At 40.0% G+C, this 26,648-nt stretch overlaps 1 protein-coding gene across 1 annotated transcript in view; it reads right to left on the bottom strand.

Moving 5' to 3' along the window:
* The window catches only part of SMOC2 (SPARC related modular calcium binding 2), a 171,884-nt gene that overhangs the window by 78,197 nt on the left and 67,039 nt on the right, over positions 1-26,648 (bottom strand). Inside the window, exons 3-7 of the mRNA XM_074948786.1 lie at positions 19,252-19,358; positions 17,945-18,044; positions 6,607-6,654; positions 2,296-2,346; positions 1,427-1,501 (exon numbers count right to left, since the gene is read on the bottom strand). Coding sequence (XP_074804887.1) covers positions 1,427-1,501; positions 2,296-2,346; positions 6,607-6,654; positions 17,945-18,044; positions 19,252-19,358 — 381 coding nt within the window. The remainder of the gene's footprint in view (positions 1-1,426; positions 1,502-2,295; positions 2,347-6,606; positions 6,655-17,944; positions 18,045-19,251; positions 19,359-26,648) is intronic.

Genomic DNA, 26,648 nt, shown 5'->3' with positions numbered 1-26,648 from the left:
GTTATGAAATTTACCAAATTGTTGAAAATAACCCAGCCTGCACTTCTATTTGTATGTTTGTTTTTTAAAAGGTCAAAAGGCTGAAGTTTCTTCACCCCCCACGGGAACCTCTTGCACCCTCTTGAGGGGGCATGCCCGCCCAATTTATACACCACTGGCTTAGAACATCCCCTGAAGGTTCTCTTTTGGCCTATTCCTTTCTAAGTCTTTGTGATACTCTCTTGGAGGGAAAAGGGAAATATTGGAAAGTATTGTTTTGGTGCTATGAATAAACCATAGAGTTAACATGTGGGGATTTGTGGGGCCCTACAATAATATACCCTTCTTTGTTTTGATCACTGCTCATCTTCTTATATCCATTTTGGCCCCAATTCAGCAAAACACTTTAACTTGCTTAATTTTAAGGAAATGCTTAATTTCCATTGGGACTTAAACATGTGCTTAAGTGTTTTGCTGAATCAGGGGCTTTATTAACAATACCTCAGTTTTGTATAAATGCTTTGTACCAACTGAATATCCCTTGCTATTATCTATTATTCATGCATAGGGCATTACCTGACATAGGAGCTCAATTAATGGCTGAAGTAGGAAAATAACATATGAGGGCCACGCAACTCAGTGAGGTTCTACTTGGAGAGTTTTCTACAGATTATCCTATTGTGGGGGCAGGATTTGTGGCCCTCCGAAGCAGCAGATTTCTCAGCACTTGAGAGATTTCACTGTGGGTCTTAGACATCTGCATAGAAGCCCAGTTCCACCCTTCTGAAAGCTCACTTGTGATAGACTAACAAACAGAGTAAGGTCAAAACTTTAAAAATAAAATACAAATACATGTCATCAAACCCATATTAAATTGGTCCTTGACAATTAACACACAAATTATCATAATTTGGCAGAGGGCACATTTATAAAACAAGAAAGAAAAACTGAGAAATCTGTCCTTCCAGTTTTCTCTGAGCTGACAAGCAATTTCTTTCTCCCTTTCAGATCTGTCTCATCCAGATTTCCCCTCACACATATGCCCTACACCATCTTTTTCTAAGTACATACTTACTATATTGTACCAAATCAATTAAAAATACATGTTCCAAACAAAAAAAACAAAGTATTCATGTAGATGAGAAAAATAAATGTGCCAGATCTGCAGCTGTTCAAATTGTCATGGCTCCCTCCAGTGACTTCAAAGGTTTCCACCAGCTGAGGAGCTGGCCAAAAACATTTAAATATAAAAAAGGAAAATATAATAATCATGTTACATAATCTCTACATTTCATCACAAATCTTTAAGCCACTGTTGTGGTGGGAAGATGGAAGTATAAGTTCTGGTGTATAAAAATGACTTTCGCTTCCACAACTGCAATTTGAATATGAATTAATAAATCGCTTCCAAGCAACTTTGCAAAGCAAGGAGACCAAATAATCTTACCTGAATTTTTATTGGTTTTGTTTTGCCTACTCTTTACTTGCTCAGTCCATAATGTAGGGTAACGAGAAGCTATATCTAGAAAAATCAAGCATGACAAAATTTACATTATTATAATTTAAAAAACTAAAACAATCTGTAGCAAACAAACATTAAGTGGTCAATGAACAAGATAAGGCTGACAGCATATTATGGTACGTGTCTAACAAAAAAAAGGACACATTGCAGCACTTTAGAACAGCTACATTCATGCACTTAGCAGCAGTGAAAAAATATGGTACAATCTGGCACCTATGTTTTAATATTTTCACACCAGATTCTGCCATCCTTACGCACAATGAGTAATAACTGACTTTGAGTGTAGGCCCAATACAGCAAAATAGGGCTGATGTGGCAAGTAGGCATCGTATTGGCCTTCAGCACAGGGCTGATTATCACCCAGTGTGAGGAAGTGTGGCAGAATAAGGACCTTACCCTGTTGTCAGAGGGGATGTATGGGGCATAACGAGGGCAGAATTTGGTCTATAACATTTTAATTTGGCCCTTTACGCTTTAAAATTAACAGCTCAAGTCTGAAGTGCATCTTCTCTTTGAAAAATGACTGTGAACTTGGCATTATGGGATTCCATAGTTGTGTCTCCATGAGGTCCCTATGAAATTTGCTCACTTTTTACAAGTAAGATTCCTGTACTCTGGCTGTCCCACTTGGAAACAGGTATGGAAGCTTTCAGCCTCTTGGCAAATCACCAAAAGCGTGCTAAATCCTGTAACGTTTGGGAGCCCTTTCTCTAAGGTAAACAGTTATGCTACAGTATATGGTATATAATATGTCATTTTGGCATTACTCTGTTACCTTTCCTAAAAATGCTTACCTTCCTCATCACCTTGAGGCTGAGTCTCCAGCGCAGGAGCTGAGGCATCATCTGAATTCAGAATGGAAAAGATTTGCAAGGAGACTACAATTATGAGAGTAAATTAAATAAGTGTACATACATGGTTGATGCTAATGATTTGCACATAGCCCCGGCCGGTTAACAAATATCATAACAAACACCATATATCACACACATAAACTACAGCTTATAAATCTATGGCATTCAAGGTTACTGTTTATATATATGAATGACCTGAGTGCAAGATTTTTGAGACATCAGTCAGTGAGTTGTACACTGCCAGGGATTAAAAAAATACCATGCACTGATTCCTATAGAACATAACTAATTAAACAAATATTTTCAAAAGAAGAAATTTTTTTTTTTTTACTAGGATGATTTCAGGCAACAGTGAAAATGGACTATACCATCCACCTCCTTGCCACTGCAACTCAATAGCTGCCTCTGCCTGCTCCCTTGTCCCCACTACACGGGCTGCCACTCTGTTGCCTTTATGTAGATCATGCAAGGGAGTGAGAAATAATCTATCTTCCCAATACGAGACCACAATTTACTCCTCAGGAACACAGTACTGCTGATAAATACTAGACGGATAGTCATGCTATCCTAAAGTCCTCTCTCTGCAGAACAGGTAAAGCAAAGCAGCAACAGTGGAAACTTCCCAACCAATATGCTTCAATCTAAACTTGTGGGGGACTTCCTGTTTAGATGAGCAAGTCATTCATTCTCCATATCCATTTAATATTTGGTCACTATGTTGAGATGGATGACAAGAGTGCACATTACTGTCAGTTTGACCAATGTTTTTTGTAATATTCTCTGGAAAGTGGACTGAAGCCACCAACTCATTTCAGAGAGGACACCAAACACATGTAATTACGTATGAATTCAAGACTTACTATCAGATTGTCTACCACTATCTGATTCAGAAAAATCTCCAGATTTTGGGGGGGGGAAGTGAATAATAAATAATACAAATAAATTAATTCAATCTGATTATACTTTTCTAATTGTATTCCCCCATACCCTTTCATTAGATTGGGCATTTGTTCTTGGAAGTGATATTGTCTGAATTCAGCTATATTACTGGAAACCTTACAGACGAGCAGCCCAGTGAAAAATATTCTAGTGGCAGCATTGTTCCATTTATGAATATCTTTGTTCAAGTGGCATTTAACATTAGTACATGACAATATTTTTTAAAGGCGCAAAAAAGGCCTTGTCCAAAAATTGGCATAGGGTTGGGAAGAGAGAGAAGCTTGTTGCTGGTGATTAATGAATCAGATCTTTGATTTGAGGATATCCCTATAATCTGAAAAAGATTAGCTCTCCACAGAAGTGGGGTCAGGGCAACAGGCACACCTGAGGCATACCTAACTTGAAGGGAAGAATCCCATTGGGGCACCAGTAATTTCCTGTTTTTGCTCTTTCAGATCCACCTGTTTCTGAAAAAACATTTAGTGTTTGGAAGAAGATATACAGTAATTCACTGTTCAGAATAAGAAGCAATATGGCATCATCACAATATAAAATCAGAGCAGTTCTAATTGAACTGGTTCAATCCAAATTCACGATATTTCATGCAGATCACACTGAATGTGTATGTTTAAACACAGCTCTGGTACTCAGATCTCTCTTATTCAAAACATTGCCATGCCCCTGGCTAAAATCAGAGGATGGGGATATGGCCGTCATTCAGATAACAGTGGTCTTCAGCCAAGATAGGTTTCAGAGTAGCAGCCGTGTTAGTCTGTGTCCGCAAAAAGAACAGGAGGACTAGTGGCTAAGACAGGCTTTTTTTTTTCTCCTGAGCGGGAAAGAGGTTAAATTTCTGGATTGTGGGGCCACTAGGAAAGTGGATTAGGAAACGTCCCTGAAGCTTTTTTCCCTCCACAGTTTAAGAGCACTGCAGCAGCACAGCTTCAGTCCCGTAGAGACCCTAATTTTCAAAGGCCTGAAAGTTTGCACCCGCTGTGCTTTACTCTTGGAATAACCAAAGCAGAAGACAAGCTTCATTCGTGTGGGACTTAGAAATAACACAGGAATCTTGCTGGCCATCTAGGTATGGCCTGTCAGCTATTCTATTCTATTCTATTCTATTCTATTCTCTGGATTCTGACTTTTCAAGGAATTCCTGGAGGAAGGGAGTGTCTCAGAGGCTCCAGTCCTATTGTGTTCTTAAACTATAAAATATTTCTACTGTATGAATTGTAAAACCAAAGATGGATCTGAAATTCCTGTCACTCATCTGGTAGTATAGTTATGTAGCGCTCCCAAGATCTGTTCTGATGTTTTTGACAGTGCTAGTTAATGCAAAATGCAAGGAACGGACAGCTTGGAAGAAAGGGTTGGTGGGGAGGAAGGATTCAGCTACTGAAAAGGAAGAATCAGGAACCTCCTGGGAAACAGGACATCTACACTTTGTGCTGCAGTTGTGCTGGTGAATAAAAACAAGGCACAAGTCAACAGTAACTGTGTAATGTCAAAAGCAAACATTTTTGATGAAGAAGGCTACATAACACATGCACTCTGTTTATCTCTGGCCCCTGGTGATATAGATGCTGTTCATTCGGGCTTTGCAAATAACTCAGCTCTCACATACATCCTCATCAATAATCATTATGCTTCTGGCATTCTATGGCATTGGCTTTATGGAATTTAAAATCTGACTGCCACCTCACAACAGAACATCTCCTAGGTGATGATAATACCCATGAGTGCATTAGGGTTTTGAGGAAAGTATTATATAATATAAAACAAAGGTGTATCAGCAGATCAATACCCATCTCAGATGAAGACACCCTTTTCTCCTCCCCCCTCCCACCAGAGCCAGGAAGAGAATAAGTTCATCTCTGAAGGGAAATTTCACTCTCATGCTGAGAGGACTTTGCAAGGTTTGTTGGCTATAAGATGAAGATACTCATACAAAATATTAAAATATGGAAAATGTTGATTAAGAACACTCTGGGCATGATTGAGAAATAGGACCCCAAGGTATGTCTGTAATAAGGCATGGAAACTAAAAAAGAGTCAGACATCTTTAGCCAGATAAGTACTGGCAGCTGGTTGGCCTCAACAGCAAAGAACACAACTGGATGCTTCAGTGTTCTACAACATTTCCCTTCATGCCTGGTTTCAGCCCATATATATCAACCAGAGTTGAATGTAGACACGAAGGCTAATTTATTTAATCTTCACCACTGCTCAGCTCTCTGAAGAAAGGCTCAAAGACAAAAACAAAGGCTTCCAAGACCCAGACAAGTTTTTTACATGGTACAGTTAATGTAGTTCACAGCTGAGAATAAAATTCATGACCCACAGCAAGCTTCCCTAGCAGTCTGTGGATAACTGGAGGTCAGTGGAGCCCAAAGGCTATCTGGTAAACATATGAAAGAAAGGTTTCCCCTGCTCATTAACGTATCTTTTAATAACTAACTTTCGAACAGCTACTGATTTTCTCAACATAATAGCAACACTTACACTGCTCAAACTAAAATCAGGGTACAATATAAAATTGCTAAAATTCCTGCAAAATCATAAGTCAACTATAATTACATGGGGCCAAATAGTCTTTCTATTTATGCTGGCATAAATCTGGAGTAACTCCTTTAAAGCCCATTTAAACCAGCATTACAGAGAGTATAATTTGGTTAAATATTTTCATTTGCCTTTAGAATTACTATTTTTTTCTTTTTCTTTTGGTCTTATCTTAAATAAAGTCAAGGGCACAAATTCATGCCTGGTGTAACTCCTCCAACCTTGGGTGGAGTCACATCACACAAAAATTTGCCCCAGAAACATGAATTATTATAGGATACATACATGAGGTTGTATCTTTAATAGCAGCAACTCTTTGGCTATGAATGTGAGTCATCAGTTGAACTCATCACTATAGAGAACAAAGTGCCAGGCCTCAGATGAGTCAAGTCCAGGTTGCCATGGAGATGAAGTAATCGTACCAGTTCCCTGGATCTTGGGGCTAGACAGTGCTGGCTTTACCAGACAGACAGTACAGGCTGCCATCCAGGGCTAGAGAATATTAGGGGCAATTAAAAGACTTAACAACTGTTTACTGGGAGGGTAGCAATGGGCTGGGAAAGGAGTTTATTTTCCAGTTAGCCCAATGCAGCAAAATCTCTAGGAATGAGGTTGGACAAGTTAAAAAAAAAAAAAAACACAAAAAAACATGCACTGACATTTCAAACTTGTGAAAGATCAAGGTTTCAAATCCTTCAAGTTTACTAGTTTCCATAGTTTAAAAAAAAATTCACAACATTCTAAGACATTTACCTGTATTTCCTGCACCTTCTCGTTGTGGCAACTTCTCAGTTACAGACCCTGGAAGTGGAAAAAAGTGTAAACCAAAAAAAAATTATTTTCATTATCCACTCACCTTTGTAGTGACACACATTAGTCTAAATTATTCCCCTCTGTTTCTGTCAGCCATAAATACCAGACACTTCTTCCTTTGTAAGCCAATGGATGTTGGCTTGGCCCGGTACTGACATTTGCTCATGATCAACTTAGGGTGAGGTGTTTGTTTTTGGTCACCACCGCACCTAAGTCAAGGAGAACCCAGGCACAGTAGATGAATACACATGCAAGAAAACATGCTCATGCACGTCATAGTCATAGGCCCATATCCTGCAATCAGATCCATGCTGCAGATTTTTACACCTGTATGAAACTCCATTGACTTCAGTAGGGCTCTGCCTGGGTATAGGAGTCCCGCTGGCTCCATTTGCAAGATCAAACCCTTCATATAGATAAAAGCAGCAAAAAGTCCTGTGGCACCTTATAGAAAGATTATGCTCCAATACGTCTGTTAGTCTACAAGGTGCCACAGGACTCTTTGCCACTTTTACAGATCTAGACTAACACGGCTACCCCTCTGATACTTCATATAGATAGTTTGTTGTCCAATGGTTTCTCAGATCTTCCTGGACACAGCAGAGAGGGGGGACTGATAAGAGCCAATCAAGGCTCTCTGATCTCATTTATCCAGTGCTGTCATATGTTAAAGTAGCAGGAGGCAACTTTAATTTATATCACTGATGTAAGCCCCCGCTCCCGGGACTTTATGCTGGTGGAGAAATGGGCATAGCAGAGCACTGCTTCACCATGCCATCTCTCTTCCCCTCTGCCTTGCTGCCACTCTGACCCCAACATCCCCTCCCCTCAACACAGCTACCTCCACTAGCTTTACATCAGTTCCCCCTACGCAGGGGGAACTCTCTAGGGCAAATCTCTGGCTGATTTAAGGCAGAGGCATCACAAAGTGAATTTGATGGACTGGTGAATCCAGGACCCCAAATTGACAGTAGTTGTATACTTCAAATAATTCTCATTTAATATATGTAAATGAGGAAACAAAATGAAAAATTAAATACAGTAATTTTTACAAAATATTTGTAAAGATTTGTTCATTGTTGTGGCATTTAGTATTTAGACTGCAAATTGCATAGTTTGGTGGATCACAGTGTATTTATCTGCACAACTGAAAAATAGGAAACAGCAAATTGTATTGCACAATTATCTGTTTTATGTTGCAACTACTTTTATTTGTTCACTTTAATTTCCAGTTTAAGCTTATTACATTCGAGTACAATTCTTGAGCTTTGTCATGAAATTCCTTGGAAATTTTGTGATGGCAAAATTTTGATAACATTGAAAAATTGGGTGATTAAAACCGGCAAAAGTTCTTTTTATCAAACATCCATGTAATAAAAATGAGAGGAACACAGTTCCTGCCCGTTAAGAAGAAATAGGGGCACTGGATGGCTTGGAGAACTGATTGCTAATGAGATATGGAAACTTTGAATGATAACTGATAGTCCTTTCTGGCCTTAAAATCTATGAATTTATGTATCTATGAATTGCTCACACTAGATCAGTGGTGGGCAACCTGCGGCCTGCACAAGGTCCATCAGGGTAATCCGTTGCCGGGCTGCAAGACAGTTTGTTTACATTGACTGTCCGCAGGCACGGCCGCTCGCAGCTCCCAGTGGCTGCGGTTTGACATTCCCAGTCAATGGCACCTGTGGAAAGAGGCGGCGACCCCGCACCACTTCCTGCAGCTCTCATTGGCTGGGAACGGTGAACCGCAGCCACTGGAAGCTGCGGGCAGCCGTGCCTCTGGACGGTCAACGTAAACAAACTGTCTTGTGGCCTGCAGCAGATTACCCTGATGGGCCATGTGTGGCCTGCAGGCCACAGGTTGCCCACCACTGCCCTAGATTAATGGTTGAAATCTCTCCCAGGCTGATAGTAACTAAGCATCATTGCTAGCTGAATGAGGCATGGGCGCTGGGGAAAAATAGTATGCTATCATGTAATTACAGACTGTCATAATGCTTAAACAAGGGGGGAAATTAAGGTTGCACAGGCTACCTTAATTCTACCATTTCCTAATTTTTGAGTGTTTGACTTTGCACACTTAATAACAACCTAAATAACATTAACATCTTTTTTAAATGTAATATTGCAAATAACTTGTTCAGAGAAATTTAAAATACCCATACCATAACCTTAATCATAAGTTCTCATAAATATAAAGGGAAGGGTAAACACCTTTAAATCCCTCCTGGCCAGAGGAAAAACCCTTTCACCTGTAAAGGGTTAAGAAGCTAGGATAACCTCGCTGGCACCTGACCAAAATGACCAATGAGGAGACGAGATACTTTCAAAGCTGGAGGAGGGGAGAAACAAAGGTTCTCTCTGTCTGTGTGATGTTTTTGCCGGGAACAGAAAAGGAATGGAGTCTTAGCACTTAGTAAGTAATCTAGTTAGATATGCGTTAGATTCTGTTTTGTTTAAATGGCTGATAAAAAAAGTTGTGCTGAATGGAATATATATTCCTGTTTGTGTGTCTTTTTGTAACTTAAGGTTTTGCCTAGAGGGATTCTCTATGTTTTGAATCTGATTACCCTGTAAGGTATTTACCATCCTGATTTTACAGAGGTGATTATTTTATTTTTTTCTTCAATTAAAATTCTTCTTTTAAGAACCTGATTGCTTTTGTCATTGTTCTTAAGATCCAAGGGTTTGGGTCTGTGTTCACCTATGCAAATTGGTGAGGATTTTTATCAAGCCTTCCCCAGGAAAGGGGGAAGGATTTTGGGAGGAAAGACGTTTCCAAGTGGGCTCTTTCCCGGTTATATATTTGTTAGACGTTTGGTGGTGGCAGCAATAAAGTCCAAGGGCAAAAGGTAAAATAGTTTGTACCTTGGGGAAGTTTCAACCTAAGCTGGCAAAAATAAGCTTAGGGGGGTTTCATGAATGTGTGGGGACCTGCTTGAAAACCCCCTAAGCTTATTTTTACCAGCTTAGGTTAAAACTTCCCCAAGGTACAAACTATTTTACCTTTTGGTAAAGTAATCAGGTTTTTAAAAGAAGAATTTTAATTGAAGAAAAAAATAAAATAATCACCTCTGTAAAATCAGGATGGTAAATTCCTTACAGGGTAATCAGATTCAAAACATAGAGAATCCCTCTAGGCAAAATCTTAAGTTACAAAAAGACACAAAACCAGGAATATACATTCCATTCAGCACAGCTTATTTTATCAACCATTTAAACAAAACAGAATCTAACGCATATGTAACTAGATTACTTACTAAGTGCTAAGACTCCATTCCTTTTCTGTTCCTGGCAAAAGCATCACATAGACAGAGAGAACCTTTGTTTCTCCCCCCCTCCAGCTTTGAAAGTATCTTGGCTTCTCATTGGTCATTTTGGTCAGGTGCCAGCGAGGTTATCCTAGCTTCTTAACCCTTTACAGGTGAAAGGGTTTTTCCTCTGGCCAGGAGGGATTTGAAGGTGTTTACCCTTCCCTTTAAATGTATGACATAAGTAAAAGAAATGTAATCAGATCTTGTGGCTGTGAAATTTTATAACCAGTTGTAACATCTGTTACTATGGAGGCTAAGATAAAGATAAATCTCATGCTCCAGAGTGTTAATTGATGGCCACAGAGGTCAGGAGGGATTTTTCACATACACATGTATAACCTTTTATAGTTGGCCATGTTCACATTAGGGTGACAGTTCCAGATTCCTCTGAAACATCAGATAATGACCGCTGCTAGAGAGAGGGTATCCCAGTGACTATACGTGATCTGTTACGGCAAATTCTGTCACTCCCATTTAACTTCAAGTAATTAACGAAACAACTCAAAATTGTTACTCCTACCTGTTGATTAGTGTGGTGTCATCGATAAACATTGACATTAACAGAGGCTCTGTCCTCTAAAAGGGCTCTGTCCTCTAAGGAATTAAGAGCAGACCTGTGTAAAACCTAACTTCCCCCTCAGAAAGCCCAACATAAAGCATGTGAGAGCTGGAGACAACACAATTTTGGTCAAGGGGATCTGGTTGTGGAACAAACTTCCAGAGCACATTAGGTAAATACATAATATGATCATCTTTAGGAAACACTGCAAGCCCTTCCTCTTTGAAAAAGCCTTTCCACCACAGCAAGAATGACACTAACAGTAGTGACAGCCCCATCTACCCAAATAAACAGCCCCCCCCCCAGTTTTTTAAAATTAAAAATAGAAGTAAAAACCTGTAACACAAACAAATTAACCAAGAGAACCCAAATAAACAACAAGCAAGCAAACAAAAATACCCCAAGTACAGTTTTTATCATGAAGAGAGAGGCGATTCAGAAGCTCCATGAAGTCCACTTCAGACTTTTCTATTGTTATTGATTTTACATGGAAGGTACTTAGATACTACGGTGATGGGCAGCATTAAAAACCCTAAACTAAACAGACAGTCTTTTTAAAAAATCCAATTAATTCAAAGAGTTTTGAATCATGCCCTAGTTGAGCCAACTTATCATTCATTAAACACCTGCCAAAAATTACTAAATGCTTTATTATTGCTCGTCTATAAAAATAGTTTCAGAATAAAGTGAGGGTTTAATCTGATTTCTTTTTCTTGGTATCAGACTGAATATACATTAAAAACAAGAAATGGAGCAGTTCATGAAGAGCCATTATCATAACATGAGGAATTATTATGTTAGAATGTTATGCAAAATGAGGACAACTTCAATTGAAATTAAGTTACGATTTGATAGATTTAGCAACTTAAATATCTATTGTATTATCACCTGGCAGAAAACACTGAGAAACTGTGCATTTTCAGCAAGTTACACTGCAGAAACTATCGACAGATTATTATAGATCGGTAATAAAAAGCCTTGAAAAGTGGAATAGTTGGAAACTTATAGTAATGAAACCCCAAAATTAGAACATGATTTTTGCCCAGTTTGGGGTATTATAACAACCCTAGGGACAGAATGTCAGCTGGTGTAAATGGTCATAATGGCATTTCCCAATAGCAATGTTCAGTTTTAAACCAAAAGTTTTAAACCAAATATTAACGATTTTCAGCCAAAAATTGTCAAGTTTAGATTTTTTGCCAAAAAGTCAATTTTTGGTGGAACATTTTGCCAAAATCATTATTTTTAATTTCATTGACATTTTCAATGGTAAAATAACTTTTTCTGACCAGTTCTAATGTTGACTTTTTTTCACAATCACCTCGAATTTCTGCGCAAATTCATTTCAAACCTAAGGCCAAGAGCTCTACTTACTGCAGTCTTTCTGAAACAATAGAATGTGATGCTGAATTAGTCCATATGTGATGCCCATCTAATCATATTTCAGAAAGATTTATGTTAATGGCTGTTTGTTTTTTAAGACTGGAGTCTGGGATTTGCGTGTCGAAATCCTACTCAGTTTTCATGAGAGTAGGGTACCTGAATCTCTTAGACGTCTTTGAAAATCCCAGCTAGAGTTTCTAGCAATTATTACTAGTGGTGCTACTGTGATTGCAAAAAGCAATATGAAGTGGATTACACAGCTGTGAGGTTTGCTCATAGGTTTTTAGGCCAGAAAATTTTTAGCTAATCTAATCTGATCTCTTGTAGATAATCTAATCTGATCACAGCCCATTAAATTTCACTCAGTAACTCCTATGTTAAGCCTAATAACTTGTGTATGGGTAAATCATATCTCCCAGAAAGGCACTCAGTCTTGGTCTGAAGACGTCAAGCCTACATCTACATCAGTGTATCTGTAGCTACATGCCGCAGAGAAAAGCGGACTGCGTCCACATTGCATCCAAGCCTGACTGAGCCTTTCCCCACTTCTGGGGCCTCTCTCTGTGGCAGGAGAAGGATTCTAGTAGTGGGGAGCTGGCAAAGCCTTTTTCCTCTACCTTTTCCTGTGGCAGAGAAAGGTTACACAGTGGGTAGCTGCCTACGCCTTTCTCCACTGCCTCTCACCTGCCATAGTCTTTCTCCTCTTGGGGATTCAGCAGCAGGTAGGCAATGGGACAATACACAGCCAAAAAACAGCTGTGTAGACAGGGAGGCATGGCTTGGGTGAGTAGAGAGCATGTACTTGCATACATCCTCACACCCTTCAGTTTCATCTTTTACCCTATTCGCCTAAAGCTCTGCCTGCCTGGTCACAGTGTTGTTCATACCCTTGCTAAGGGGGCTATGCGAGTATGTATTCTACCGGCCACCAAAAGAAGAGTACAGTGTGAACCTACAACAAAAGATGGAGAATCTACCACTTCCCTTGGTAGTTTGTTCCAGTGGTTAATCACCCTCACTGTTAAAAAATGTGTGTGTCTTATTTCTAATTTGGATTTGTCCGGCTTTAACGTCCAGCTGTTGGTTTTTGTTAGATTAATAATCCCTTTAGTACCCAGTATTTTCTCCCCGGGAAGGTATTTATACTTTGTGATCAAGTCACCTCTCAATCTGCTTTGTCAAAGAAATATAAAGCCTATCACTTCTCACCAGTTCAGATCTTGTTACCCAGGCTGATAATAATGAAAAACCATTACACCTGACAACTGTTCAGCAGCCTATGTGAAATGAGTTGCTTGCCTCAATTCCGTTCCCCTCAGAAGTGCTAAATTCCCTGAGAATTAAAATGAAAATTAAATAAAAAAATCTTGCAGAATGTTTTTGTTGATCTAAAATAAGGATTTCTATAAGTGAATCACTGCGTCAAAAGTCTTGTTTACCATACTGAACTGATGGCCACTTCAACATGAAGTTTAGACAAGGAAATTTGCCAGAGAAAAACTATCTGACATCACAAATCTGGCATGCAGATTTGAAAGCCTCCAAAACAGAAAATAAATGGCTGAGCAGCAAACTGCCACTAGGTTCTCAAGAGCTACACTTTTAATTGTTCATATTAGGAATACTTGTATTATTAGGTATTATTCAGAATTTCCGGTACTGTGTTTTTCTAGCATCATGGGTGAACCACTATAAACTAAATGGGCTTAACAGTAGCTGCCTCAATAAAATATAAGCGCAGAAAAAGACTCTACCATCATGGTAGCAGGCATAGCCAAGGGAGTTTCGGAAAATCTCTGCTAAATAGGGTGAAATACTAACCAAGGCTAAGGACCATGCTATTTGATCTGTAAAGGCAGACTCCCACTTCCACACCATGCTCTGTTGAAGTCTAAAGGGCTGAAGTCAATGGGATTTTGAATGGGAGCAAGCATCTTTCTGTATGAATCTGCTTAAAGGATTTGTGTCTACTTTGGATTCAAGTGAAGTGTCAAAGGTCACAGGTGTAAACTGGTGGCGGTTATTACACTGACAGTGTGGTCAGCACTGTACAAAAAATGAAAAAAGATATAGTAGCTGCCCAAGAAATTTACAATCAATACAAGGATAAGACAAGAGCCCATGGGGAGTCTCAGATGGTGAGAGCATCATTTTACTAGCTACAGAGAGGAGTGGGGATGGCAGTATCATGAGGTGTTGGTTAGAGTTGTAGGCCTTTGAGAAGAAGTACAGTAAGCTTTCAGGGAGGGTTTTAATGCAGAGGGTGCACCCCTGGAGCACTGTGATAGGGAATGTATTCCAGATTTAACTGGTGACACTCGCTGATGAATGCAGAAGAGGAGTGTGGGAGAAAGAAATGAAGGGATCAGTGAGGCTGAACTCATTCAGGGAGTGAAGGGGGAAAGGGATGTAATAAGAAACAAGAGCAAAGATGTAGGCAGGAAGGATGGAGGACTGGAAGATGATCCTCTGTACTGTTACATACAAAACAAGGGGATCCACCGGGAAGAACCAAAAAGAAGTGCAATAAATATGTGTTATATATTTGAGTAAAGTAAGAGAGAAGAAAAGGCTCAGGATTGGCAAAGGCTACATCTAGAATACTACAGGCCTGAGTAAGGAGTTCCCTGCTTATAATTGTTATTTTATGAGCTGGTTAAACATGTAAACAGAAGCTGAAAAAAAATCACAATGTGAAAAAGCAACCATCAAATACTTCAAAATCCATGCTCAGTTTGAAGAAATATAAATAGGAATAGGAATGCAAGACCTTTTCTAAGGAATGGATAACAAAGTGTTCTTTTGTTCAGGACTCCACATCTAATATCCCACCACAAAAGATCAACCCAAGAGAGAGATGTACTTTTTGATATTAAGCATTTTTGTTTGGAAGCCAAATATTCATGTGCAAGTAAATCCACGTATCAAATAAATCCATACCCTTAAATAAAGAAGAAACACATCTATTAGCAAAAGTTCCATGAAGTAAGCCATGTGAGATAGCAGATAACAGTGGCACCATGCAAGCACTCATATGAAAGTCAAGGTGATGAAACTGTATGTGTAAATGTTGGAATAATCAAAGACCTCCTTGTAACTAGCCACTACATTCTGTCTCCAGAAAAGCATAGGCAATTGAAGAATACATGACCGTTCAGTTTTCAGATTCCACTGCTGTAAGATGTGCACTTGCAATATTAAGTAACAGCAAGGGAATTCTTGAAAATAGGCCAGAAACTGCACAGTTTATCAGTTTGGCTTGGTTGAGAGTCTGTGATATCCCAAAAGAACTAATTAAGAAAGAAGCAAGTATGAACTCTGTGTAAGTAATGATATTTTGGGCATCATTCCTGGGCATAATGATAGAAAAGGGAAAAAAGATAAAAGCAAATAGTAGATGTAATGGAAAACTTCAATGTTCCTTCTGGAAAAAAATCTCTCCAGTCCTGACAGATGGTGATCCTGGAAACAGACTGGGAAACAGACTAGAGCTGCAGCTCTGCTTCAGCAAGAATGTCATTCTGCAAAATTAGCACAGGGGATTGTGTTATTTCACTGCATAACTTCTTGTAAAATTTGTAGCACTGTCTCTCGTATGGTAGTAAGTGGTTGTGTAGTCCTCTTTAAGTAAGATTGGGCTCTTCATCACAGCATTTCAAAATCCTCTCCTAGGTATTTGAGACATTACAAGCCCAGTTCTGCATCCGCTGATATACATGGAAAAACAACCATTAACTTTAGTGGTGCAGAATCGGGTCCTATGCACTGATTTGGACCCTGATCCCGCAAAGACTTGCACACATGCTTAGCTTTATGCACTGTGACTCATTGATTTTAGTGGGACTACTTGATGTGTGTAAAGCTGAGCACATGCATGAGTCTTTGCAAAACTGGGGCCTTGGTCCTGAATACAGAAGAAAGATGGGTTTCTTGTGGCTATATTCCGGCTCACATCATGACTTTGATTGAACAAAGCAAACACTTTAGCAGTGTAAGTGAAGAAACTGAACAATTTGTGTCTTGATTAATCAGTTAAAGCATCTGAAACTAACTACATTTTTTTCTTGATTACAATGAACATGAAAAATCCCATGAATTTGCTTGTCCAGTAAGTAATTCAGCAGAACCGTGGACCAGAAATTAATGCCACGCACTGTGGCAGAGCTATTAGACAATTATTTATTGAGATTTCAGCACATGCATAATCCTTTTTTGTTGAGGTTAGTGAAATTGAGGGAGCTACTGGGTTTCATGATCACTGATATTGCAAAACTCCTGATGGAGGCTTCAATTAAGTAAGGCACTTAAGCACCACTTAACTACATCCCTATTTAGGATAACACTTAAGCATTTAAATATGGTCCTGAATCAGGGTCAGAGTTTGTATCAATCATTACATTAAAATACACTTCTGTATATATTATTAAATCTTAAAACTCGTGAACATTTTATGTGGCTCTTGGCAACTCTGTCTGACTCCAAAGTGACTCTTCAGCATATATGCTAGATTGGACTAGATCACTGGACTAAACTGAACTTTATGGATCCTGGGGTAATAACTACAATAGGACAGGATACTTGGAAGGCTCTCCACACCATTTAAGTCACACAGGGCTTAAAAGCAGCCTGAAATGTTGATGTTCTTTTGTTCTTACATATTTACTTCTTCTCTGGTCGTCTCCCTTCTTGTAATTATTATTATAATAATAAAGGTTTCTGCTCTGAAAATATTGCTTAACTATAGGGAAGGTTCGGGTAAGGGAGACCCACCAGAAGCCATATCTCAGTTTCTTCAACTCTGCCTATTGTCAGGCAAAAATTAAAATTTAGCTAACAACTAAGACAGAAACCACAGATCAAGCAGAAATGCTTCAGTAGCCCAAGGGCACTGACAAATGTAAACACTTAATAACCTTATATGGTTAAATGCCTGCCCAGTAACTTAGCTCTTAAAACAGAACAAACCCTCCCTTCACAGCCCACCGGATATCTGTAAGCACTCATCCCTACCCCACCCCCACCCCGCCTTTTCCCCCCGCAAGGTAGACATAGATGCTTAATGCAATTAGGATGACCTCTATACGTATGTACTGTTTTTATTTTTATTTTTGTTTAGGGTTTTTTTTTTTAACTTGTAACAATATATACAAATAAATGCAAATAAATTAATAAAAGAATGTATATAACAGGCCACTGTAGCACCATATTTTGGAAGCTGTTTATCAGTCTTCCTGGTACCATGAATAAACCCCCTTTAGCATTGTCTGTGCTTGCCTGATTCTCGGGGGAAAGAATCTTTTTGCCTAACACTATCTTCCAGGGAGCCAAGGTGTCAATTAATCCTTCCGCTACAAGAAGTTTAAAGTGCAGGGGGTAGTGCTGCTGCAATTCACAAAGCTTCAATATTGTTAGTGCTCTCTCTGTAGAAAGAGAGCTGTTGTATTGACCTAAACCACCTGGAAAAGTAATTGGTACAGTTGCTTGTACAATTCTGATTTATCATACATTTTTGACATGTTTGAAATGAGGCTAAAAGGCAGTCTCTAAAAACTGGTTAATTTGGTCATGTGCACTGGTTTAAAATAAAAACTTGTGGGAATGGCAGTCTTTGTTTGTTGTTCATTTTCTACAAACAATGGTTTAACGTTGATGTTAATGCTACTTTTCACCTTTATTGAACAGGGTGTGTGGTGATTCCCCCCTCTCCACCCCCCCCATGTTTGGCTACTGGTGAGAATTTGTTTTCACAATACCAAACCTTGGACAGTGTTGTTGTTTTTTTTAATTCTTCTTAATAGTTAAAATGTTTAAAAAGTAAAACTCTCTGGAATGTTTGCAGTGAGTTTACAAGGAAGAAAATTATAAGATACAGAAATAATCATTTCAGCAATGCTGTTGCATGACACCATATGTTGGCACATAAGTATCATGTTAATGAGCACTGTACAAAATCCTAAAAACTGAGACAGGTAGAGAAAATGGATGGATGTCACTGATAAACTAAATCATTACTTACCTGGACATCGTGGAGTTTTATGTGCTACAGCTGTACCACTGATTGGACGTCCATTGGGAGTGACACACCAACAGTATCCTGTGTAACTATGACACTGAACCTGTCAGGAAATTACATCAAGTGAGGGAAATCTATGAGACATACGTTGACCATATTGAAATGTTCATGGCACATAGAGTCTACATTTATATATGTCTCTTGAGTAAAATGGCGTCCTCCAGTAGAATATATTTTAAAGATATCAAATGTCTTTTTCTGTGTCTAGTAAGATAATCCACTAATAGACCATAATTCAAGTCTGATGAATATCCTTAAAGCATAAAAGCAGAGCTTCCCTCAAGCACTCTACAGTAGGTGCTTCAGTGGAGAACTGAGGAGAAAGCTATTAATGTGTGTTCGCTTGTAGTATGTCCTATACTGAAAGAATAAGATACAGGCATTATGAAAAGCTCACAAAAGCTCCCGAGGGGACACGTGGATTGACTATCTCTGTTCCTGAGGTAAGCCCCCTCTAGCTTTTTTCCAGATAGACAACATATCATCTCACGCACAGTAACAACAGGATACAGCACATTTTCCTGTATTATTCATGCCCAAAGCTCTCAGAGAGCAAACTACTGGAATGCCTACTTTACATTAATTGCTTTATAAATCCCAGCATCTTAACTTCTCTCCTGGAGTCTAATGTCACTTTCTCTACCATACTGATATTTATATGGTAAATGTTAACATTAGCTACACTTAAAAATGACTACGGTAACTTTCTACATGACTCTACCTTTAAAGCTTATTATAATGGTAGCAGAAGACAGTCCTGCTTAGTATGTATCTGACTGTGATAAAAGCTTCAAATTGTACCCCTCTTGGATTCTAAGTCCTTGCCTGAGTAACTCAGTCTCAGTCCATGATGCCTGAAGAGAGATTCAGCAGGGGTTAGGGAGGATTACTCTATGACTCATGGCTTTGGCAATAGAATATGGACTCTTTTACCACAAGATTACTGGTTTGGATCAGGAACAGGACAGAAATCATACCCATTTTACCAGCTGATGACTCGTCAGAGAGCTATGAGAAATGACTTGGTTGTCTCACCCTAGTGGGATGGGGTGCACATCACAATAACCAACATCACATTCAGCTATTTTGTTGATCATTTCTGAAGAGAGGCCAAGGACTAAATTGGTACAAAACGTGAACTATTCTCCCACTTCTAAACTTCAGTGTTAATGGAATTCCCTCGCTGCATCACAAACACACGAGCATGCTGAACAACAAGACATAAAAATACTGAGCCAAAACTTTTCAACCTGGCTGTATGTGCCATCATCATTACACTCGGGAATGAAAACTTGCTGAAGCTCCTTGCGGGCTTGTTCCTGGGTGTATTTCCTCTCTGCCACACACCTGGAAACATCTAAGGAAAGGGAGAAAACAAACAAGATGAATGATGCAACATTAAAGAGAGTATAGGTGATAGCCCAAAGTATAAACAAGGAAGAAGGTTCAGAGACCCAAATAAAGAATTGGATCCTTTCATTCCTGATGATGTATTGTTATCTGAGTGTTTAGAAATAGGGAAAAAATGAAAGAAAATCAAAGAAGTTATATAATCACTGCTTCCCTTTGGTACGATCCTGCATATACATCTAATAAATGTATCTATTTTCTTTTAAGTGTAGTAGGTCTACCAGCAGTACACCTACTATTAGGTTTTTCCTCCCAACATTTGTCTATTTAGCCTGCAAGTTGTTTGGAGCAGGGATTCTCTCACACACTGTTTGCACACTGCTACATTGCTTATCACAAGTGGGCCTTGCTCTTAGTGGCATCTCTAGGTGCTTCGGTAATACAAATTAATAATAATCTACTGTACAATATGTGGACTAATTATTTCACTTGCAAGGAGTGTGTATAATAATTAATACATCTTTTCTATCTCTAATTTCTATGATGCTAAAAATATAGCTAACAAGTCAGCTGTGGTTTATGGGATTCGAGAAAACTGAAACATACTTTAATTCTGGCAAACTTGGACTCCCCAGCCATGCCCCCTTTTCCCTTGACCCACCCTCTGTGCCAAAGGCTGGGGGTGGGGGAATGGTATTAGAGCCACTATGTAGGCTCTGTGGAACTGCAGGATTTCTGAATACAGGTCAGATTCTTCACTGGCCAACATCCACCAGGTTTAGGGAAGCTTTGTGCTGAGAAAAAAATTCTTAACTGTCAGGGTGTTAAGCACAGGAATAAATTGTCTAGGGAGATTACAGAATCTGCATCATTGCAGATTTTTAAGAGCAGGTTGGACAAACACCTGTCAGGAATGGTCTAGATAATACTTAGCCCTGCCATGAGTGCAGAGGACTGGACCAGATGACTTCTCGAGGTCCCTTCCAGTCCTATGATTCTATGATACTAGTGCTAAACTGACATAAAAGGACCAGAGAATCTGGCCTCGAAAGTGCTAAATAAGTGTAAAGTAATATTAGTTATCATCTGAGTGCTGGTCTAGAAATTAGGAGTCCCTTAGTCCTAATCTTTGCTCTCATATTGGTTTCCTCTCTGGACTTGGACAAGTCACTTAACTTCTATGCATTAGTTTACGTCTCTGTAAAGTGGAAATTATAATACTTATCTCATAGGAGTGTTCAGAGGATTAATCAAGTTTGTAAAGTTATTAGAAGTGAAAATCATTATGACTTTATAAAAAATTAAGTATTAAGATTAAACATTGAATCATTATGATGTTTCAGAAGGGACATCTGCAGAGACCCAATATGTCACCTAGCAAATGGACAGAAATCTTCCACCCTTCACAGATACATAGGAAAAGTTAGTTAACAAGAGGCTAAATTTTTTTGTAGATGTACTTTAATAATTTCTTAGATTTTCACCAAGGGAACTTGCACTTCCATTCTGGTTAATGTACTGTGTAGCTTAGGTAGATTTTGTTAGTCCATGCTCTGCCAAAGTTAAAAACCAAAAATATTTAATCTACCTTCAGTGTCTTAAGCCTTATTATGAGCTTGGTTTGGTTATACAGTACTTACTTACATGTGGTTTTAATGTAGCCAGTGTTTTAAACTGAAAATAAATCACTCCTTTGGTGGAATTCTGTCCTCATTTTTTTATCATAACATGTGGTTTAAATGTCCAAAAGGAAAAGTGATATAAATTCCAGCACATAAGGTCTCTACTACAATACTGATAGAGTTATAAATTATCTCTAATATTTGAATTATCATAAAAGTATGCCAGAGACAGATAAATTCTCCAAACACCTTGTCCGCCACCCTGTTCCTGAACATCTCTGCTTTCTAAAGCTTTCATATTTGCAGTCAATTTAATACTCCTAGACTTTACAGTGATCAATTTTAATGAAATAGAAAACTCAAGTTTGACGTCTAATGTTTCTTGGATTATTTAGCTATAGGAAGCATTTGAAGGTTAGTGGCATGGAATTACAGTGCCTCTCTAAACCCCAAAGCAAACCTGGTAGAAAGCTCTCTTATCAAGTTAACCAGCGGAAACAGTCAAACTATTATTCCAGATACATCCTTGTAAATTATTCTGCTTTATTGATTTATCAAGATTTACAACAGCACATGGAAGAACTGTGATTCAGTTAAAGCTGAGGATGTGATACAAACTTATAAAAGTGAGGAACTATAAAAGGATAGGCGAGATAAAAATATCAAAATATCATATCTGTAATACTAATGACACATTCGATTATCAAAACAGATGGGCTAAATTCATCCCAAGTGCAACTTCATTGAAGTCATATTATTACACAATTTTTAAAGTGTTATTATGGAAAAGCCTAGAGGCCTAAGCCAAAAAGCAGATCCTGTAGTGCAATGTGCTGTGTACGCACATAACAAGAGGCAGTCCTTGCCACGGAAGGGCAATACTTGAGACAGACAAAGAGTGGGAGCAAGGATGTATTTTAGCCCCATTTACAGAGGGGGAATTGAGGCACAGAAAAGTCATATGATTTGTCAAAGCTCACACAAGAAGTTTGTAGCAGAGCTGAGGTCTCCTTTCCCCCCACCCCACTCGTCCAGTGTCTTTAACCCAAAATCATACTTTTGCTTGAGCTAAAACAGGGTGATTTTGGATTTAAACACTCACCTATCTTGGACTGTGAATTTAGGTTAAAATATTATGGTAATTATCTCTCAGGTGTGTTCAGAGGACTAATTACTTCATGGGCCTGGTTCTAATCATTGTTATGCCCGGTGTAAATCAGGAGCAACTCTACTGATGTGAATGGTGTCCTACTGGTGTGAGATCAGCATCAAGTCAATGTCTGTGAAGCACGTGGAAGATGAAAAGCATCATATAATGCTAAGTAGCATTTTTAGACAAATCTTGCACCCTCACAATGCTATTGTACTTGGGTTTCCAGCTCTACAAAGAGAAACATTTTTTAAAAGAATCTGATTTCACTTAACTTTTTGAAAACATTTAATGACAAATCCTCTCAACACTAAAGGCCTGAATCAGTTGCTGGTTTGTGAGTGGTTCCCCACTGAACTCAGTCTAGCTCCCGTCTCATGTATGGATTGGGAACCAATCGAATAGTAGTAGACAGGCCCAAGGTGGAGTTCAGTATGTGGAGTGGGTGAAAGATCATTTGGGTTTAGCCCCTGTAAAATGTTGAGGCCTTATCTGCCCAGATTCGGACAATAGAAACCCCGATACCCGCAAACAGTTTATGCACACATGTAATTTTAAATCAAGTGAGTTGTGTCATTGGGTATGATTCTTATCTCTGCTCTGGCCCCTGTACTTGAGGTACATGGGCTGGAGCACCATAAAGGCTGCCTAAAAGCTCTGGTTGTGGCTGGGGGAGAATTCTCCTGGCACAGGAACTGGGAAAGACAGCAGCAGGCTGTCCTTTGAGCACCCCTTTGCAAGCATGGTGGGGAGCAAGGGGGGCAGGCTGGGAGTGGGCAGCAGCACACAGTGCTGCAGAGATTCTGGGCAGTGCAGGGAAGCTGCCATAATTTAGCAGACCAGTGCTCTCTAAATTACCCCAGTGACCACTCTAGCCCCTGGAGCAGCCCACAGTGGGAGAGCACAAATGGCTTAAAGCCACATTAGCCTCTATTTCCCCAGGTTTCAAGTACAGTAGTGAGCCTCTTAGGATATGTCTACACTGCACATTAGGCCCAGGCTCCGACTCAGGTTTGAGCCCAAGTCCCCCTCTCATCCACACACAGATCAGTCTGACTAGGGTCAGCAAGCACTCAGGATCCAGGTCCTGGGACTCTGGTAGGGGCGTGGGTCACAGCCCAAGACCTGCTGAGAATCAAGTTCAAGCCCTGCCATTTTTCTGTGTGGACACAGCTCAAACTGCAGACCCGAGTCAGATGTGTAGTGTAATATGGTCGCATAAGCATGGCTTTAAGACCCAGGTCTAGCAGTTGTTAACCCAGGTTTACAATGCAGTGTGGATGCTCAAGCACAGGCTTGGAAACACCATGTCCACAAGCCAAGGTCCCACAGACTCTGGTTTACAATGCAGTGTAGGCATACTCCTAAAGGCACAGCATAGAATCTCACCCACTGGGTTCAGTGGAGCTACTCCTGTGAGTAAAGGAAAGTATGTGCATATTTACAGGATCTGGGACCAAATTCTAATACATTTTTGAAAATTAGAAACATAGGGCCTTATTTTTCGTTCCTTGTGCAACCAAAATACTACTGAAATCAATGAGAATTTGAAATATGCAAGGAAATTAATGTAGGATCAACCTTATAGTTAACAGAGGAATTACCCAGACTGGAACAGATTGCCACCCCCATCTAATCCACTGTCCTGCCTGTAATAAAACAGTGTTTGATGCCTGCAGTCTAAGAGGAAGGGAAAAAACCTTTAATACAGCTGGCAATTCTGCTATAATGTATCATGGAGAGAAAAAACCTGGCAGAAAAAAAAAATTAGGTTTATAATGGAAACAATGACACAATCTTAACCGGGATGCAAACCGTATTTCTATAACTACATCCAATGTGAATTAAATTTACAACAAATTTTGGGCTCCACGGGAAGATTAATCCAAATTCTCTCATTGGAAATTAAACTGATTGCCAAAATAAGTAAATAAATACATGTTCTGCAAATGGGGTTTGATTTAGTCAATCCTATATTTTTTCTTCATTGTTGGATGATAATATGTGTGTTAAGTAAGATTAACAAAAATTTAACTTTCCCAATCCACTGAGCTTCACTTACTTTTAGGGGCGCTGACTGTGTTTGACATAGGTTACATATTTATACATAAAATATTATAATGGTTTGTTTAGTTATTTATTTTATTATAGATTGAAAATCCCACTGAACAGACAGTAACATTTATCACTTTGTTAAGACCACTTAGAAAATGGTTAAACTTAATTATTTGAATTAAAAAAAAAAACCCTGAGGGCTTTGCACAGATTCTTAACTGTTCTTGTGCTGAACAGAAAGCTTTCCTAAATCCATGCAGATTTGAACAAGCAGGTTTAGCATAGCACATAATCTAGATAACTCTAACTCTTACTGAAGGCTCCCATTTCTGCCTCCTTCTATCTTGCAGAGTGCCCAGATAATCTGACTTTTCCCTAAATAGCCCCCTGTTTGTCATTTGGAAGTGTTCGGTATAACACTGTGTAGACATCAGCAGCAACTGAGGCCCTGATTGAGCCAGGTACTTAAGCACATGCCTAATTTTAAGCATGTGAATAGGCCCATTGAAGTTAATTGAACTACTCAGATGCTTCAAGTTAGGCATATACTTATTTCAGAGTAACAGCCGTGTTAGTCTGTATTCGCAAAAAGAAAAGGAGTACTTGTGGCACCTTAGAGACTAACCAATTTATTTGAGCATAAGCTTTCGTGAGCTACAGCTGATGCATCCGACGAAGTGAGCTGTAGCTCACGAAAGCTTATGCTCAAATAAATTGGTTAGTCTCTAAGGTGCCACAAGTACTCCTTTTCTTTTTGCATATACTTATGTATCTCGCTGAATTGGGGCTGGAATGAAGATGTTATTTCTTTTCATTTTTCTTTCCTGTTACTTTCCCTGTTTCTTTTACTAATTGGTAAGTGCATGCATTATGTGCATCTGGTGTACATCTAATTTTGGGAGAACATGCATTAATCAATGAATGTAATATGCCACGCGTCGCCTGGGGAAGCGCATCGGCTGCCGCTGGGAGTGATGCGAGGAGCGCCAAGAGCTGGGAGTCCTGGTGCCACAGATCAGGTCCGACGACAACACCATCATCACCCCGAGCACCAGGGGCATGCTGGAGAGGACCCTGAAGGCAGCCATCCACTCACTGTACAGGGAAACCCTGAAGCGTAAACCGGACCAGGGTAAAGACTTCGAACTGACCAGCAAGTGGGACGCCAGCAACCACTTCCTCGCAGGGGGCGGCTTCACCCGTTTCGCCGACTGGCGGTTCATCCACCGCGCCCGGCTCAACTGCGTCCCGCTCAACGGAGCCGTCCGCCACGGGAACCGAGACAAGCGTTGCAGGAAGTGCGGCTACTCCAACGAGACCCCGCCCCATGTCCTGTGCAGCTGCAAGCCCCACTCCAGAGCCTGGCAGCTGCGCCACAATGCCATCCAGAACCGCCTGGTGAAACCCATCGCACCGTGCCTGGGGGAGGTCGCCGTGAACTGCGCCATCCCCGGTACTGACAGCCAGTTGCGACCTGACGTGGCAGTCACCGACGAGGCCCAGAAAAAGATCATCCTCGTCGACATCATGGTCTCCTTCGAGAACAGGACCCCGGCCTTCCACGAAGCCCAAGCTCGTAAGCTGGAAAAATACGCCCCGCTGGCCGAAACCTTAAGAGCGAAGGGCTACGAGGTGCAGATGGATGCCCTGATCGTCGGAGCCCTGAGCGCTTGGGACCCCTGCAACGAGCGTGTGCTGCGGACCTGTGGGATCAGTCAACGCTACGCACAGCTCATGCGGCGCCTCATGGTCTCGGACACCATCCGATGGTCCAGGGACATCTACATCGAACACATCACCGGCCACCGACAATACCAGGAGGTGTGAGCTGGTACGACATCGTGCATCAACTATGGGAAAGGGACTGAGAGACTTTTTCCACTGGACCGTATGAACTGGAACCATAAACTCACTGAACATTAAATCCCACCAAATGAGGGTAGAGCCATCCTCATCATTGTATCCACTCATTATACTCCACACCTGAACATAGCCATTATATGGACAACATACCCCCATATCTCAATGTCTGTACTTTGACCCGTTAAACTTTTACCCCCAATCGGGGAGACTGCAGATTATGTATTCCTTTTGCCACCCATTCCTAAACCGAATTTCGCACCCCTTGATAATCTGTACCTTATTCCCTGATAACCAGAAACTTCTATGCTTAAACTCTGTATCGTTTTCTTTTCACTTCAACATTATCTTAATAAAATTATTATTTCTGTGCTAAAAGTGTTTTCAATGTAACAGGCTTGTCTTTGGTGTGTAAGGGTATATACTGCCCTCAGTCCATGCAGGAATCGCCACTGACACTGGATCTAAGGCTGTATGCAGCTCTAAGAGCTGATCACCACTAGGCTAAAAGACATATATATCAAGTCACTTGTGCTTGAATCTCCTTGCTTTAAAGATCTGAAGACACAACCACATTTTGAGAGTGGAGAGGGGGGTGGATGTCTGCAGA

This window comes from Natator depressus, chromosome 3, assembly GCF_965152275.1.
Source record: "Natator depressus isolate rNatDep1 chromosome 3, rNatDep2.hap1, whole genome shotgun sequence".
Taxonomy (NCBI): Eukaryota; Metazoa; Chordata; order Testudines; family Cheloniidae; genus Natator; species Natator depressus.
Note: the sequence above shows the minus strand (reverse complement) of the source record. Positions and strands in the feature narration are given on the sequence as shown.